Below are 16,692 nucleotides of genomic sequence, written 5' to 3' on the forward strand. Positions count from 1 at the left end.
TGTTAGGAAACTACGCATTGAGTCACATGTTGTTTTGTATGAACTGATGACTACTTTTCTGAGTTTAATCAGAAGCAAACTCCAGATCTTACCATCAAGAATAAATCCCTAAACCCATCTTCTCATTTTCCAACCTTAGTTCTTTTTAAATGTAAAAAAAAAAAAAAATGTTAAAAGCTACAAGCCTTTTGTTTGCCCTCCTTCCTGAAAGCCTTTTGTTTGCCCTGCTTCCTGAGGAACAACGTAGACTCTCACACACAACTTCATTTATGACTCTTTCCGGATTTTCGCGGCGGGTTGGCGTGACATCACCGGAAACGGCTGCTTGTGACGCCAAGAGCCCTCCTTCTCGCCTTGGGCTCCGGAAGCAAAACGGAAGTGGATGTGCATCCATCCGCTTCCGGGCCCGGACGCCATTTCCAGCGGTTGCGGTTTGTCCCAGGGAGTAGTCATCCCGGACAATGAGCTATGATTACCATCAGAACTGGGGCCGCGATGGCGGTTCTCGTAGCTCCAGTGGTGGCTATGGAAGGGGCCACGGAGGGAGTCGGGGCCCCGGAGGTGGCGGCGGCGGCGGCGGCGGCGGAGGTGGTCGAGGCGGACGGGGGCGGCATCCCGGCCACTTGAAAGGCCGCGAAATTGGCTTGTGGTACGCGAAAAAACAGACACAGAAGAACAAGGAGGCGGAGAGGCAGGAGGTACGCTGAGATGATAGTGGGAGGGGTGATGCACGCTATTTTCTTTACACGGCTGCCTCCAGTCTTTGCTTTTCTTTGACTGATGCACGTGTTTTGTGAAGTGTGAGCCGAGTGCAGATACACGTACTATGCTAACGCTTCTTGTAGCAGATATTATGCCGCTTGACGTTCTTTGTCTGAGCCTCCGACGCAGTCAAGATTTACAGGCGGAAAGTGTACTTTGCTTAAAGTACATAGGAACTGTAAACTCAGGTTCCAGTCTAAATTTTTATTAGGGATCCTTCATTTTCATATATCTGTCCTTTCCCTCTAAACATAATTATGGTCACTTGTGCTGAAATTCTTTGCTTGGCAAAGTCAAAAATAGTGACCGTACATTGCAGATAAGTTTACGCAGAATAAAAGTAGTGAAGCACTATTTCGATTGTGGATCGTTCAGAAAGATAGGTCAGCTGTTATTAAATTAACCACAACTCCAGGATTTGTGCGCGCGCTCCTGTGTGTGTGTGTGTGTGTGTGTGTGTGCCTTCAGTTGAGGAAATTGGTGTTAATTAGCAGCTCCTCTTTCTAAAGGAAATGTAGCATGCTGGAGGAGAAAGAAGCTTCAGGATATGATTTGATTGATCTCTTCAGGAAATTGTCAGTTTGATTTGTAACTTGAAAATCTGTGGTAAAGGATATCAAGTTCCATTAACAATTCATACTCTAAGGGCTGGGGGAATTAGCTCAGCGGTTCGGTGGCCTGCCTCGCAAGCGCAAGGACCCGAGTTCGATCCCCGGTACCAAAAACAACAACAAAAAAGCAATCCATACTCTAAAAATCATTTTTTTAAGAAAATCAGCTTCTTGTAGTAGAGGCCTTTGAACCGTGACCTAATGAAATGCACCTTTTATTAGATACTAAGTGTAGTTTAGTCATCTTTTGAACCACTGTATTTTGGTTTGTTTGTTTTTTCAATACTGGGGATTGAACCCAGGGTCGGAGTTGGTGGCTCTTTTTAACTTTTTTTTTTAACAGGGTCATAGTAAGTCACTAAATTGCCTGGGCTGACCTTGAACTTGCAGTCTTCCTGCCTTAGTATCCCAGAGTGCTGAGATCACAGGCTTGCACCATCGTACTGGTTTAGGCTAGTATTTCTTTATTTTTCTTGCAAGCAAATTTTTTTTGTTGAAATGTTTTGGGGCTTTATTAATTCATCTTCACAACTTGCCACATTCTTCTCTTCAAAATACAAACCTGTGTTTTCACATCTCCCTACTCCCTGAAAAAACTTATTCATTGAACAACTGATTTTTGAAAATTTGGAGAAACAGAAGCCATAATAGAATTGGAATAGTAATTAAATTCATAGTTGTAAAGATATAAACAGTAACTTTATCTGCTTTTATTTACCTTCTATTTCAATGAAGGTTCTATGCATGTTGCTACAGGAACCTGAAAAATATATTCAGGGAGTTTTACAGATGAAAAATTATCAAGTCAGGAAAAATTGTTCATTATTTCCTCACAAAGAGTAGAGTTATTTGTGCAGTGGATATTAGGAACAGAATTCTTGATCTCACCCCTCTTTCTCAAAGCTACATTTTATTAAATATCACCGCCATTTACTCATTCACAAGGCCAAATGGGATATATCTTTGATTCTTCTTTTATCATTTTAGCAAATCAGTCTGTTTTTCATCTTGTGTGTGCATTTGTGGCCATGGTATTAGGGTTTGAATTCACAGCCTTTGCTCTGAGCCAACTTTGAACCCAAGCTGGGCAACTTTGTACATCCCCAGTCACGTTTGTATTTTCTGAGAGTGGGTCTTGTTAAGTTGCCCAGCCTGGGCTCAAAGTTGTGCACTCACCTCCCAAAGTACTGGGATTATAGACTTGTGCCACCTGTCTGGCTTCATCCTTAATACAGTACATTCCCAATCCATCCACTTACCTTACAGCAATAATGTTATTATATATTTGTCACTAGTTTGTTTTCTGTAGCCTCCCGGCTAGTTTTCTTGGTTCCACACCTGCATCCCATTAAATCTATAGTTTATAGAGCCACTCATAGTGATCTTTTAAAAGAAAAAAAAAAAATTGATTCCCTAGCTCACATCTTGAGATTTGATTTGGGGTTCTTTTTTTTTTTTTTTGAGACAGGGTCTCACTATGTAGCTGAGACTGACCTGGAACTCACTATGTAGCCCAGGCTGGTCTCGAACTCACAGCGATCCTCCTGCCTCAGCCTCCTGAGTGCTGGGATTACAGGCGTGCGCCACCATGCCCAGACACTTCTTGAGATTTGAAAAACTGTCCCAGGTTTCTCAAGTGTACTTCCTGTGCCCAGGTTCCCAATCTGATACAGTATAATTATACCTTTTGTAGCATGCTTCACTTTTGCTTTTTATTACAGTGTCGTACCATTGTACTATCTAAAAGTGAGTTTTTTTCCATTGTCTTGAAATATGAATATTTTCATTTGGCTCTTCCTTTGACCTTCAGGCTGATATGATTGCTTTCAGTCAGAATTTCCATGACATTTACTTTAAAAATAATTCTTGTGCTTACAGATTAAAATCATTCTAATGATATAGTCTTGCTGTTCTTTCAAAGAAATATTCACAGAGGACTTGATTTGTTTGAGTCAGTATCTTATGCCCTGTATAGCACCTACATTTACAGAGATATTAGGGGCTGAAGACAGAAGACAGTGTTAAAGTGTTGTTATGATAAGGAGAATATGTACTGTCCCCTACCTCAAATGATTTTAGAAAATTTGGAGAGAGTGCAACCCTTATGCTGAAATTTGAAAGAGAGCAAAGTGTGTGTGTGTGTGTGTGTGCGTGTGTGTGCGTGCACATGCGCCTGCCTGCCTGTCTGCCTGTATGTTTGGGGTTCTGGAATTTGGAAGGGTTTTTCATACAAAAGCAGAAGTTTGTGCCACAATACAGAGATCAGGAAGAACATCTTCAAGGAACTGGAAGGCGAGTATGAATGTGAGCTGTTAGGGTAAAGGTAGAGCAGTAGATTTCAGACTTGTCTACTACTTGGCTCAAAAGGAAATGCATTTTAATTTACAACCAAAACATAGTTAAAATGGAAATTTCATAAAATGATACTTAAACCTACCTGTACATTGTTCTGAGTTTTGTTGCTGTTGTTTTTATATTTTCCTGCTCTCTTATTAATTTAGGTCATCAACCTTTAAGTATTCAGTAAAGAATGTACTTTACATTGGATTTTTAATTTTTTAATTTCACTTGGGTAGTAATGTAGGGAAGGGATTGTAAAGAGGCAGTGCTGGTTGAGGAAGACCAGTTAAGTAGCTCTTGCAATAATTAAGGTGGGGAATGGTACCTGGTGGTGGAGGTGGAGCAAGTAATTTAAAGTAATTTAGTAGGTAAGACTCAAAATAAGTCTGTGATTTGATTTTTCTGAAGGAATGGGCACAAGTGATAATGGATGACTTTCGTGACTATGCCAGCATCAGACTTGTTGGAGGAAGACAATGGGCAGTATGATTATTGTTGTCAGGGATAGAAATCAGAATTTCAGGATGGGCTTGATGCCTAGGGAGATTTACAGTGGAGGTGAGCATTTGGTAGTTCATGGGCTTGTGGATAACAGTTGGAGTGTAGGTGAACAGTGAGTGAGAAGAGGAAATGACGCAGGCCTGAAGTTTTAGACCATTGCTTCTTTTATTTGAATGTGTAGAGGAGTCACCTGGCACCTTGTTAAGAGTATAGGACTAGAATAGAGAAGCTGGGGCTAGACTGTGTGGTTTTCTAACAGGCTCCCATTGTGCCAGTGCTGTTGACCTATAAATATTTAGGGGACAGGCTTAGGAAAAAGAATCTAGGAGCAGCCAAAGAAGAGAAAAATAAGGCATTGGGTGGTGTTTTAGAACCCAAGAAGAGTTTAAAGGGAGAAGAGAAACCAGTGGTGGCAAGTTGTCCTGAAGCAAGAGCTGAAAATGTCCACTAGATGTATCATTAAAGAGCCTTGAGAGCCCATTCTGTGAAGTGGTGGGAGTAAAAAGGATATTGTAGTAGGGTAGCAAGAAAAGAAAAGATGAGAAAATGGAGCATTTTTGATGTAAAGAAAAATAATACAATAGCTTATAGGTGTGTTGGAGAATTTAAGATATAGTTCTTCTTAGTTCCTTTTTTTTTTTTTTTTAAATAAACAGATTCAGTGGTGTTCCTTTACTGGCTTGAATTTCTGCTTTGGCCCCATGAATGCCAGATTTGTTAGTTCTGTCCTTATTTTAGTTGTAGGTGTTTTTGTTTTTTTTTCTGAAGAGTACTCCTATACATCTGTGATTTCAAAACCCAGCTATTTGCTGAGCACTCCAAAATTCTTGTCATGAACTCTAAAAACATTGATTCCCTCAAAAGATCCAGTATCATATTTCTATCTGCCTAGTAATTATTATAGTTAGGGAATTTCATTGTTGATTTTCACTCGTCTTCAAATTCAAGCTCAGCGTTGTCCTTTGACCATCACCACCTCCACAGCAACACCTTGTCACTTGTCAGCCTCCTCCTAATTGACTTAACTGCTGTTCTTTCAGGACCCAGACTTGAATTTGAAGCAGCTGTCTTTGATTCTTTTTGCCTTCCTCACCTCTACTTAAAAATCAGAAAGTTCTGAGGTTTTTTTCTCTGTATTTTTTAAATATAAATTTTTTCACTCCTATATTTACCTTTCTCCTCTTTTGCTCCTTTAAACAAATAGACCCTGATTTTCACCACTTATCATGAATTTCCCATTGCCTGTGGATCCAAGTGTACATTATTAAGTCTGGCTAATAAAAAGCCTGAAGTCTGTAGGTTCATAATTTTTTTAAGAATCTAGTCTTAACTTGCTAGATCTAAAAAACATCTCTAATGAATTGGGTTTGACATTCATTCTTTTTTACCATGGCCTATAATTTCATTTCTTAGATGCATAAAGTATTTAAGTTTTCATAACTCACCGAGGACTTTATCTTTGTCAAATAGGACATTTTCTTGTTTTATTTTCTGAAACAACTGCTGCATTTACTATCTTCCATGAGCATTGGTCAGTTTTATTTCTTTCCTCTGAGATCCTTCTTTTTCTTTTTTAGTGCAAGAACTTTGAAATACTCATTATTACCAAAATATTATTTTCAGTTTTCACCTTTTTTTTTTTTAAACAGGACATTTGGATTTTAGAAACTGAAAATTTCCATTAGGAAAACATGTATAAGTACCTGAAGGTAGGAACTAGGGGATCCAGAGTTATGGGATTAGATGCAGATATTCTTTATTTGTCAGTTATACTTAGATCTAACTTTATAGATATAACGTAAGAAATGGTCTCAAAGGATATACACAAAAATGTTAACATAAATTTGATCTCGGAGGTGGGGTGGGCTAGAAGGCAAGAATGAATAACTTTAACTTTCTTTTATAAACGTTTGTCAAACATCATTGCCTTTATTTTTCATTTTAGTTACAAAATGAACATGTTTTCATATTAATAAAGCATGTTGTACTTGTTTTCCTATGTTGATAAAGATGCTCTTTCCTTTGTACAAAATAGAGAGCAGTAGTACACATGGACGAACAACGAGAAGAGCAAATAACGCAATTGCTGAATTCTGTCCACACTAAAAATGATAAAGATTCAGAAGCACAGATATCGTGGTTTGCGCCGGAGGATCATGGGTAAAAAAAAGATGTTATGTTAAGAAATAAGTATGGGCTGGGGATTTAGCTCAGGGGCACCATGCCTGCCTTGCAAGTGTAGCATCCTGAGTTCAATCTATGGTACCTGGGGGAAAAAAGAATAAGCAAATACTGGGCCAGGGATTTAGCTCAGTTGTTCCGCCAACTGCCTAGCAAGTGCAAAGTCCCAAGTTCAATCCCTGGTACAAAAAAAAAAAAAAAAAAGAATAAGCAGATACTTTTATGGCATTGGCTAGAAAATTATGATAAAAACACCAGGGTCTTCCGTAACTAGAGTTTAGTCTTGAAGTAATTCTTTTTTTAATGTAGATTAAGTTGATTTGGAGAAAGCAAAGTATAGTTTGTCATATTCCCACAAAAATGCTAAGTATTGGAATGAATAGTCTGTAAATATGAGATGCATTCAGTCATATGTGCTTTTTTTTAACTCGCCATCATCATATTCCAGAATAATTCTATGAATAGAACTACATGAAGTTAAATTGCTTTATGTTTAGGAAGATGGTAAAAACTATCATTTAGAGCAAAATATAGGAGTACTTTAGTATGCAATGTGGTATTACATTTATATCTTAAGGAAAAAAAATGAATTGTACAATAAAGCAAATCCAAGAAAATCAGAAAAAGAACAACACTGCAGAGGACCAACAACTTGTTTTGATTTTTATCTTTTTTTTAGTAATTTTTTAATTTTTTGCCTGTATCAAGGTTGAATTTATTTTTTAGTTTACTAGGAAAAGGAATAAGAAAGGATTTTTATCTTATAAACTATCACAAGGGATAGCTTACCTTGGAATATCTCTAGAAGAAGGAAAAGTCTGAATTTATTGTAAGAATATCATAAGAATACAAAGTTCATAACTGCTTTATAGAGCAAAAATTGCAGGCTGTCAATTTTGGTGAGTTTGAAATATTTAGATAGTATATTTTGTTCCAGGACTTAAATGGCTCTTCCTTTGACTTTTGCAAATGTTTTTTATCAATACAGATATGGAACTGAAGTTTCTACTGAGAACAAATCAACCTCAGAGAAGAAACTTGACAACCAAGAAAAGAAATTGATAAACCAAGAAAAAAAGACATCGAGAATCAGGGACAGATCATATATTGATCAACATGCTGAATATCTTTTGCAAGACAATGAACCAGATGTAACCTTAGACCAGCAATTATTGGAAGATTTGCAGAAGAAAAAAAAAGATCTTCGGTATATTGAAATGCAGGTAATACAAAGCAAGATATGGAAAAAATATATTACTGTCATTCTCACACTTGACAGAAATGTGTTTATGACTTAAAGTAACTGCATGTGAAGATCAGTGAAAATACCTCGGTAAGACATCCTTTGTTGGGATTTTTTTGAGTTAAAAAAAAAAAAAGCAGTGGGGATAGAAATTAATGGAACACATATTCTGCAGTATCCTTTCTCATCAGCAGAAGCTTATGTGGAAGGAGAAATGTTTGGAAAATTCTAATGCCAATGAAAGTAAAAGCACTCCTACCTTTTCTAGGCAGGTTTAGTGAGATGTCCTAAGAGTTAAGGCAGTTAGAATTATAAAGTTTCTTCCAGATTATTTAGCCCATCTCTTTGCTTTTAGAGATGATAAAATTAGATCTTTCAAAGGTTTTTATAAATTATGTGATAAGGATATGTTGACCGACAAGTTTAGGGTTGTGATAAGGGCTGAATTTTTCTGAAGTACTCTACAATTCCCATACTAGGCAAGATAGTTTAAGATTCTTTCCAGTGAAGACATAAAATTGTATGATTTGAGGGTGTTTTAGAGACAGATATAATGTTCACATATGTATATATTTTTAAGAAAATACTGAAGGAGTTCGAAGGGTCCTATCTTTATGCAGATATGTACTACCATTTTTGAGATAAGCAGAGCATCACATCTGTTTACCAACAATCACTGATGGAAGTTGCATTTTCACAGTAAAGCAGATGAGCCCAGATTGTCCAGGGGACAGAGTGTGTAGCACTGTGCCTGTGAGTGTGTGACTGGAGGATGGAGGCAATTTCAAAATGAATTCGTTAAGAATCTTCTGGTTAAGAGAATTGCTGCTGATAGCCTTAGGAACAGAGAGTGTTGGTCACTCTGCTTTGCAGTAGACGGAACTTAAATACTATTACTGAAGATGGGTAAATGTATGAAGCATAAAAATAGTTTATCTTACTATTTCTGTGATACTGTTATAAATGTTTCTCATGTACCAAAATATACTTTTAAGAACTCAACTTTTTTATCCTCCTTGGTAGTACCAATATTTTTTCATTATGTGATAGTTTATATTATTAATTTTCTTCTTGCTAGACACCAGTTACCATGCTGTTTTTTGAAAAATAATGATGTTCCCATGCATCAGACAGCAGATAATCTCAGTTACAATAAAAATGAAATACAAGGTTTGGCTGCCTTGGTAAAGATTACTGTGCTAAAGCCCTGTTTTTAGCATCATTTACATACCCAGAATGTATATAGGGATAATTCTAGTTTGGAAAGTTTGGTGACTTATTTCAAACACTAAATTTTAAGACATCCTGTTGACTTGTCTTGATTTTTGTGGTATTAGTAACAAGGTTAGTTACCTCACCATAACAAGCATGACAGTAATATACTAGATTACCTAGGCAGTTATAATTTTCATTTATTATATTTAGTTTTATTTTAAAAATAAAGCTCTTTCCCCATTTCAATAGAATTTGTTATAACTGGTGTATTTTTATGCTCCTGAAGTTTTTTTTTTACATCATGATACACTGAATTGATTGCAAATCTTAGTTCTTAAGCATTTTTAAGTAGTATGGGTGTAGGGTTCCATAAAAAAGTTTTTAGAATTGCAAGAAGTCATATAAATAAAATACAGTAAAAACTTAGTTACACCTTTTATAATTCTAGTTGTAATCTAACAAACTGTGTAATTTGTTAAATAGCTCATATTTGTCAGAAACTGCTACTTAGTTTTTATATAGTTTTTTTGTCTAGTGGCAATCCTATGAGATAAAATTGCCGGGAGTTTTACCTAACAAGTTCTGAAATAATTCTGAATATTGTTTTAAATTTTCTCTTACATTCAAAGATAAGCACCCTGGGCTGGGGATTTAGCTGAGTGGTCCCTCCGACTGCCTCACAGCATAAGCACAAAGTCCTGAGTTCGATCCCCGGTACCAAAGAAAAAAAGACAAGTACCCTGAGATAACCTTTAATTTGTATTATTGCATGCTGCTTTAATAAATGGTGTATTTATTAGTAGAATGTTATATATAAGTTGATTTTTTGTGTGTGTGAAAATTGAAACCTTTTTTTTTAATTTCAGCATTTCAGGGAAAAGCTTCCTTCATATGGAATGCAAAAGGTAAAATGTTTTATATTTATATTTGCAAATAAACACATTTTGAAAGAAAATTATGTTAGCAGACCTTCTAATGGAAAGTTAGTTTTATTCTGTTGATTTGTTGAAGAATAAAAGGGAAAATATGGTCATGGTGTAAAATTTTTGAAGTTTTATCATATTTATATCCATAATTAAAATCTCTAGAATTTAAAAAAATGAATTTTCATATATAAATTATTTAGGATAAACAGTTTGCTCTTAATTTAAGACTAAGCACTTTAATTAAAATTGAGGCACTACTAAAATATAATGGTTTAATTTTTTATACTTCATCACTTGATTACCCTACATAAAACAATATAATCCCCCATCCGTCTCTACCTCCCAACCTTATTTATTTTTATTTTTCTTTGCTTTTCATAGCACTTATTACCACCTGACATCTGTGTGTCTCCCCTTCCTAGTCCAATGTAAGTTCTTGAGGACAGGGTCTGTTTTGTGCAGTCTCTTATCTCTGTCTTGACTGAGAGCAGTGCCTAGCATTATATAAACATCTAGTAAATATTTGTTGAATGAATGAAATTTATTCCACTTGTCAGTACAGTCGTACCCCTGAATCCATGGAGTATTGATTCTAGAACCCACTGTGGATACCAAAATCCTCAAGTGCTCAAGTCCCTTATATAAAAAGGCTATAGTATTTACATATAACCTACATACACATCTGCTTGTATACTTTAAAGCATCTCTGGATTACTGTAATATCTAAATCAAAATAAACAGTTTTTCTGTACTGTATAGGGAAAAATGAAGAGTTCAATATGGGCTCAGCTATTCAAATATTTTTTGTCTGTGGTTGGTCAAAGCAAACCATGGATATGGAGGGCCGACTGTATTTACCAGCTATCATTTTAGTGTTCAAAGATAAATTTTTTTGACATGTACAGTGTGTTAAAATAGGTGGAAAAATTTGGTAAATGTAGATTTTCAGGGAGGGCAGGGGTATGGAGAAAAAATAAGAATCAAGATCTGTCATGTAATGTAAAGGTACAAGATCCCAAGGATGAATGTAACTGTACTGTATACTTAAAAAGTACCAATAAACTCAATGGAAAAAAAAAAATGTAGATTTTCAAGTTAAATTATTTTTACGTGAAACTGTAACTTATTATACCCCTTTGAAGTAGTAGGATGATTAATATAGTAGTAGTGTGGTTAATTAATAAAAATATTAATGAGTATGTAAAATTTTTAAGAATATCTTCATCATAGATATGGTTTTATAAATACCTAAACTTTACCTGTTTAAACACTTAATTTTATTTTAATTATTTTAAAAGCAAAATACATAACACTCTTTCTTCCTAAAATAATGCGTATAACTTAGCAAACAGGCACAGTCAGTAGTTTTGGTTTTGTGGTCAGAATATCACCATTCTTTTAGTTTAATATTAGCACCTCTTGAGTTTAGGAGTTGTCTCTTCCTGTTCTTGTGGCGGTGGTTTTTTTTTTTGTTTTTTGTTTTTTTAGCAATGCCTTGGCTCTATTCTTACAGTTTGGTGTTACTTACTCTTCAACATTGGTAATTTAGATACTCAAATTGCTAGCACTGTTTATGTTAAAATTTAAAAAACAATATTTCTGTTGAAATATACTCTCAGTGAGGTAGAATTTTGATTACTGTCTTTTCAGTCTTTGTATATTATATTCTGAATGTATCTTCCTTTTTAAAATAGGAGTTGGTAGATTTAATAGATAAACACCAGGTAACAGTAATAAGTGGTGAAACCGGTTGTGGAAAAACCACTCAAGTTACTCAGTTCATTTTGGATAGCTACATTGCAAGAGGAAAAGGATCTGCATGCAGAATAGTTTGTACTCAGCCAAGAAGAATTAGTGCCATTTCAGTAAGTGAATCTCACTTTTTTACCTCTATTTTCCTTTAAATAATTTTGCCCAGACTTTGTATTTTTAAGGTTTGGAGTGATTCTTATTCAGGGTTAATATTTGTTGCTGTAAAGGAAGTATTTGATTGATGTATATTTTGGAGTAAAGGGCAAAAGATTGATGACTTCGGGTCCAGGGATTTAGCTCCGTGGTGCCACTGCTTGTCTTGAAAATGCAAAGTCCTGAGTTCAATCCCCGATACCAAAAAAAAAAAAAAAAGATGGGTGGCATCTCTCTCACAGATAACAGTTTTTTTATGAATTGAAGGTAAATTATTAATCCAGAAAAATTTCAGTATAAATCCAAAAGAATGAAAAGTCAATAAAATGTTCAAAGAGTAGATGACAAGTTCCAAAGTCTTCCTTATTAGATGCTTTAAATTTTGCCATTTGTTTTATTTATTCAATTCGTGGTTATTTTAGTATGTAGTTGCACTGAGTGCTGGTGCCTGGGAAGCCTTATTTTGTTGAAGCTACATTTTTGTAGTCAGTAGTTAAATGCAGATATTCAGTAAGAGGAAGTTTATCATGAGGAAAACTAAAGGATATTTCAGGTTTATTTTGTTTGCATATATGATCTGTGTAAGTCCAAATTTCAGGATACCACGTGTAATAGTTATATATTTACAACTAACCTTTTTTAAATGGACGTTACTGTCTTTAGTTAGAAGATCTATGTACGGTTATATATTCTTTAAAGATGTTAGGGGTTTCTTAGAACATTCAAATGATTATAGTAGATTATATAATGTTTGTATATAATTCTGTATATAAGTTCAATTATGTAGTTTTAGTGCTATCTTTAATTTTATGATAGTGTTCTTTATAACATTTCTCAGTAATACACAATCTGTGGTTAGGAATTATAACCAATTAATTTAGCCACATTTGAGAAAAAAATAGCAAGCATTTTAAGCTATGACCAGTATGTATTTAAGTGGAGTAACAATATTCAACCCTTTTGGAGGTGAATGCCTAAGATCACAGAATGTTAAAAAAGAAACTTGTCATAACATAATTGTGTAGCTGCTCTTACTTTCATTACTATAGGCAATATGCATGTATACACACATACACAGAATGAAGAAATGCTAATGAAAGGTTTTTGGTATTTTATTTTTCCAAGATTTATTTGAATGTATGCAAATTAATATGATCTGAGTTGTATATTCTAGATATATTTACTAGAAAGTTTTACTTCTAAAATATAGCAATTACCATTTTCTGCTTCTAACCTCATTTTATCACCATTCTGTCACAAGGTGACTGGATTACTTTCTTGAGTCATTATTAAATCATAATATTTTATTTGCCCAGGGTTTATATTTGGTAGCCATTACTAAGAAATACAACAATATCAGTCTCTACCACAAACAAAACAACTAAAACAGACCAGGAACAAGAAAAGAGTGTCAGTATGTTCTTAACTTCAAATTACAAGTTTTGTAAATTTGGCCATGATTTCCAGCTAAAGATTTTCAAAAATAAGAGTAGAAATTGAGAGGAGCATCCCTGGAAAGGAACATTGAGAATAGTAAAGAGGAAGAATTTGGCTTTGAAGGACATTATAAGGGTAAATGAAAAGCATACGAAGCAGGACTGCAGCTCTAAAGCAAGGTACATAGTGTTAGATACCTCAGATTTCAATAAATAGTTATTTTAAACTCATCTGAAAATCTGAAGAACTATTTTTCAACAATCCAGCTTTTCATAAGCTGTCCAGGATATTTGCCCTAAAGGAAATTGTTTTTTGTTTTGTTTTGTTTTTTTTTTTGGTAACTGTGTTTTATTTAAATTTAAGGTTGCAGAGAGAGTGGCTTCAGAAAGGGCAGAATCTTGTGGCAATGGTAATAGCACTGGGTACCAAATTCGTCTCCAGAGGTAAAGAATGTTTTTTCGTTTGTTTGTTGTTTTCTGAGGCAGGATCTCCCTTTGTAGTATAGGTAGCCCTGAAATCACTGTAGCCCGGGTACCCAGCCCTGACTCATAGAGATCCTCTTCCTCAGCCTCTTGAGTGCTGGGATTATAGGCATGTACCACCGTGCTTGGCTTCATTTCTTATATAGGTAGATTTTAGTGAATTTTGAAACCAGAGGTTCAGAAGAAAGTACAGATAATTACTGTTCTATACTGGCAATTACTATTAAAATTAACATGTAAAGCAGTTGTAGCATATGTGGCTTCCTGCTAACACATATGGCTCACCTGCTAACCTCAAGATCCCTTTTTAAAAATGTGCTTCTACATTTTAGAATGGCTAGAAAAATAACTGTAGTAATAGACCATCATTTCTTCTCAAAAGGATTTGGTGTTCTGCACCTTTTTGTGTTACTTACCCAGTCCCTAATTGACTGTATTCCCTGTTTTTAGTATCTTTATCCCCCGCCTTCATCTCCACTAAACTTCTGTCCTTTTCTGGGGCCAAGTTTCCTTTTACTTGTTAAGATGAGCATTTCTAACTAAAATGTTAAGGATGAAGATTTTCTCTTTTTTTAAACTTTTGTGGTGTCCAGTAAGTTGTTGAAAAAGAAAACCAAGATTGATTTACACATTTCATTCACAGTCGGTTGCCAAGGAAACAGGCTTCTATCTTATACTGTACAACAGGAATCATCCTTCAGTGGCTCCAGTCAGACCCGTGAGTATGATTCAATTAAGGAATTACAAACTATTACTTAAAGATCTAATTATCAAATTGAATTTTGATAGTTATTAAAGAATAATGATTGTTCTTAAGTTTTGTAGTGAGTTACATACTTCACAATTTTTGTTTTAGGCATTTGTCCAGTGTTAGTCATATCATACTTGATGAAATCCATGAAAGAAATCTACAGTCGGATGTTTTAATGACTGTTATTAAAGATCTTCTCAATTCTCGCCCTGACCTGAAAGTAATACTGATGAGTGCAACATTGAATGCTGAGAAATTTTCAGAATACTTTGGTGAGTAAACTGCGATTGCTACGTTAGAGAAGGTACCAGAAAACCACTGTATTTAACTTTATACAAAACTGAAATAAGCCAAACGTGGTGGCACATGACATCCAGTACTCAGAGGCTGGGGCAGGAGGATTGCCTTGAGTTCAAGGCCAGACTGAAGTAAATAGCAAGACCCTGTCTCAAAAACCAAAACAAGAAAACTAATGTAAATAAATGTTGCATAATTCTAGACGAGGGAATTGGACCTCTTTTTTAATGATGCCATCATCTCTGTTCACATAGTGAACACAAGTAGTTTCTTGGTACCATCACCACACAATTGCGGTGGTATCATTAAGTCATACCACGCATTTGAATAATTTTATAAACATCTTTTTGTGATTCTTATGTGGTGTTGGTTGACAGTATGCTCATAGTAACAGTACTAGTTTGGAGCTAGTAGTTATGGAACACCTTCACAGTGGATTTGGGATTTTGTCCATTAATCCTTGTAAAACTTTGTGATGTATGCAGTGTTGGGCCCATTTTTACAAATGAGAAAATAGCCTCAGAGCAGTGAAGTAACTTAACTCAAGGCTGCATAATTAACGAAAACACAAGAGAATCTGAAACTAAATCTTTTAAAATTATGCCTCACCTATCTCTCCTGCTTATAATTGTGTTGGAGGGAAAAAGGGAGCAAATTAAAATGCAATATGAGTATGTTTAGTAAATTTTTTTCAGCTTTTTAAAAATCCTTTAAAATGCATTCTATTAAACCATTATGCGATTAGTTGGAGCAGATACTGTGCTATTTTTAAAGTTTGTAAGGCACCCAGAACTAACTTCGAGTATGTTGCTTGAACAACACAGATCAGAGGCAAAATAGTGGTAGCGCAGATGCTTTGACCTCTGCTGCTATTTCAGCCTTTATATGTAGTGCTGCTTGTTATGAAATATAATTGGCATTTAAATAATAATATTAAGGGGATTTTAGGTGGTCATTTTGAAATAATATTGAGTTAATATTCGATTAAGTTGTTTCAAACACCTGCTCACTCCTCCAATTCTGGATGCCACCAGACTTGGATTCTGATGCAGCACCATTTTGGCTGATGACGAAAGCAAAATAGACATCTAATAGGTTTTGAATTCACCTAAAATTGGCTCTGTTCTTTCATAGTGTTATTTTGTAAAACTGACATACGTGTACAGTTTGTATGTACAGAAGTAAAATACTGAGTGATGACTAGATTGTTGCCTTTTTAAACTAGATATGGAAAAATAGAGAACTATACTATAGGACCATTTTCTGAAGTTAGGAATATTAATAGAGTCACTGTCCTATTAGTAATTAATGTTTATGTTTTGTCTGCTATGACAGGTAACTGTCCAATGATACATATACCTGGTTTTACTTTTCCGGTTGTAGAATATCTTTTGGAAGATATAATTGAAAAAATAAGGTAAGTGGACATTAGGAAATAAAACTTACAGACATGTCACTTTTGTCATACTTTTTAATCTCAGAAACTTGACATTGACCACTTCCTTCTAAAACACTTTTCCATGGATCCAGAGATTTTCAAACTTAGCTGCACATTAAAAGTACCTGGTGTTGGGGCCGGGGATGTAGCTCAGTGGTTTCGCTGCCTGCCTTGCAAGCATGAGGACCCAAGTTCAATCCCCGGTACCAAAAAAAAGTACCTGGCATTTAAAAAAAAATCCAGATGCCCCATTCATGTTCCATGCTTAATTACATTAACAGTTTGGGTTCATTTCCAGGAATCACTAGTTTTTAAAGATCCTTGGTTGGCAAAGATTGGAGACCTCAGTGGTGTTTTTTATTATTTTCCTGCTTTTTTATTTTTGGCGGCATCCATTGCCCACTTTTTGAATATGATTCACCCTCTTATTATTAGTCTTTTCTCAACTTTTTGTGTTCATTCTGTAATTCTGTCTTCCATGACCGTAGTTCTATGTTTTCCCAACAGTGTGGCTCAGCATTTTGGCTTCAGGACTGAAGTTTTTTCTGCATGCTATTTTCGTGGGTTTTTGTGGTTTTTTTTGTTTTTTGTTTTTTTTAAAGA

General features: G+C 35.2%; 1 protein-coding gene across 1 annotated transcript in view; it reads left to right on the top strand.

Moving 5' to 3' along the window:
- The first annotated feature begins 365 nt into the window (after window positions 1–365).
- The window catches only part of Dhx36 (DEAH-box helicase 36), a 42,069-nt gene continuing 25,742 nt past the window's right edge, over window positions 366–16,692 (top strand). Inside the window, exons 1-9 of the mRNA XM_010636894.2 lie at window positions 366–698; window positions 6,250–6,374; window positions 7,384–7,618; window positions 9,720–9,758; window positions 11,474–11,644; window positions 13,485–13,564; window positions 14,247–14,321; window positions 14,460–14,626; window positions 15,987–16,068. Of these exons, the coding sequence (XP_010635196.1) occupies window positions 462–698; window positions 6,250–6,374; window positions 7,384–7,618; window positions 9,720–9,758; window positions 11,474–11,644; window positions 13,485–13,564; window positions 14,247–14,321; window positions 14,460–14,626; window positions 15,987–16,068 (1,211 nt within the window). The 5' untranslated portion in view covers window positions 366–461. The remainder of the gene's footprint in view (window positions 699–6,249; window positions 6,375–7,383; window positions 7,619–9,719; window positions 9,759–11,473; window positions 11,645–13,484; window positions 13,565–14,246; window positions 14,322–14,459; window positions 14,627–15,986; window positions 16,069–16,692) is intronic.

This window comes from Fukomys damarensis, unplaced genomic scaffold, assembly GCF_012274545.1.
Source record: "Fukomys damarensis isolate Sample0158 unplaced genomic scaffold, DMR_v1.0_HiC HiC_scaffold_37, whole genome shotgun sequence".
In the NCBI taxonomy this organism is placed as follows: Eukaryota; Metazoa; Chordata; class Mammalia; order Rodentia; family Bathyergidae; genus Fukomys; species Fukomys damarensis.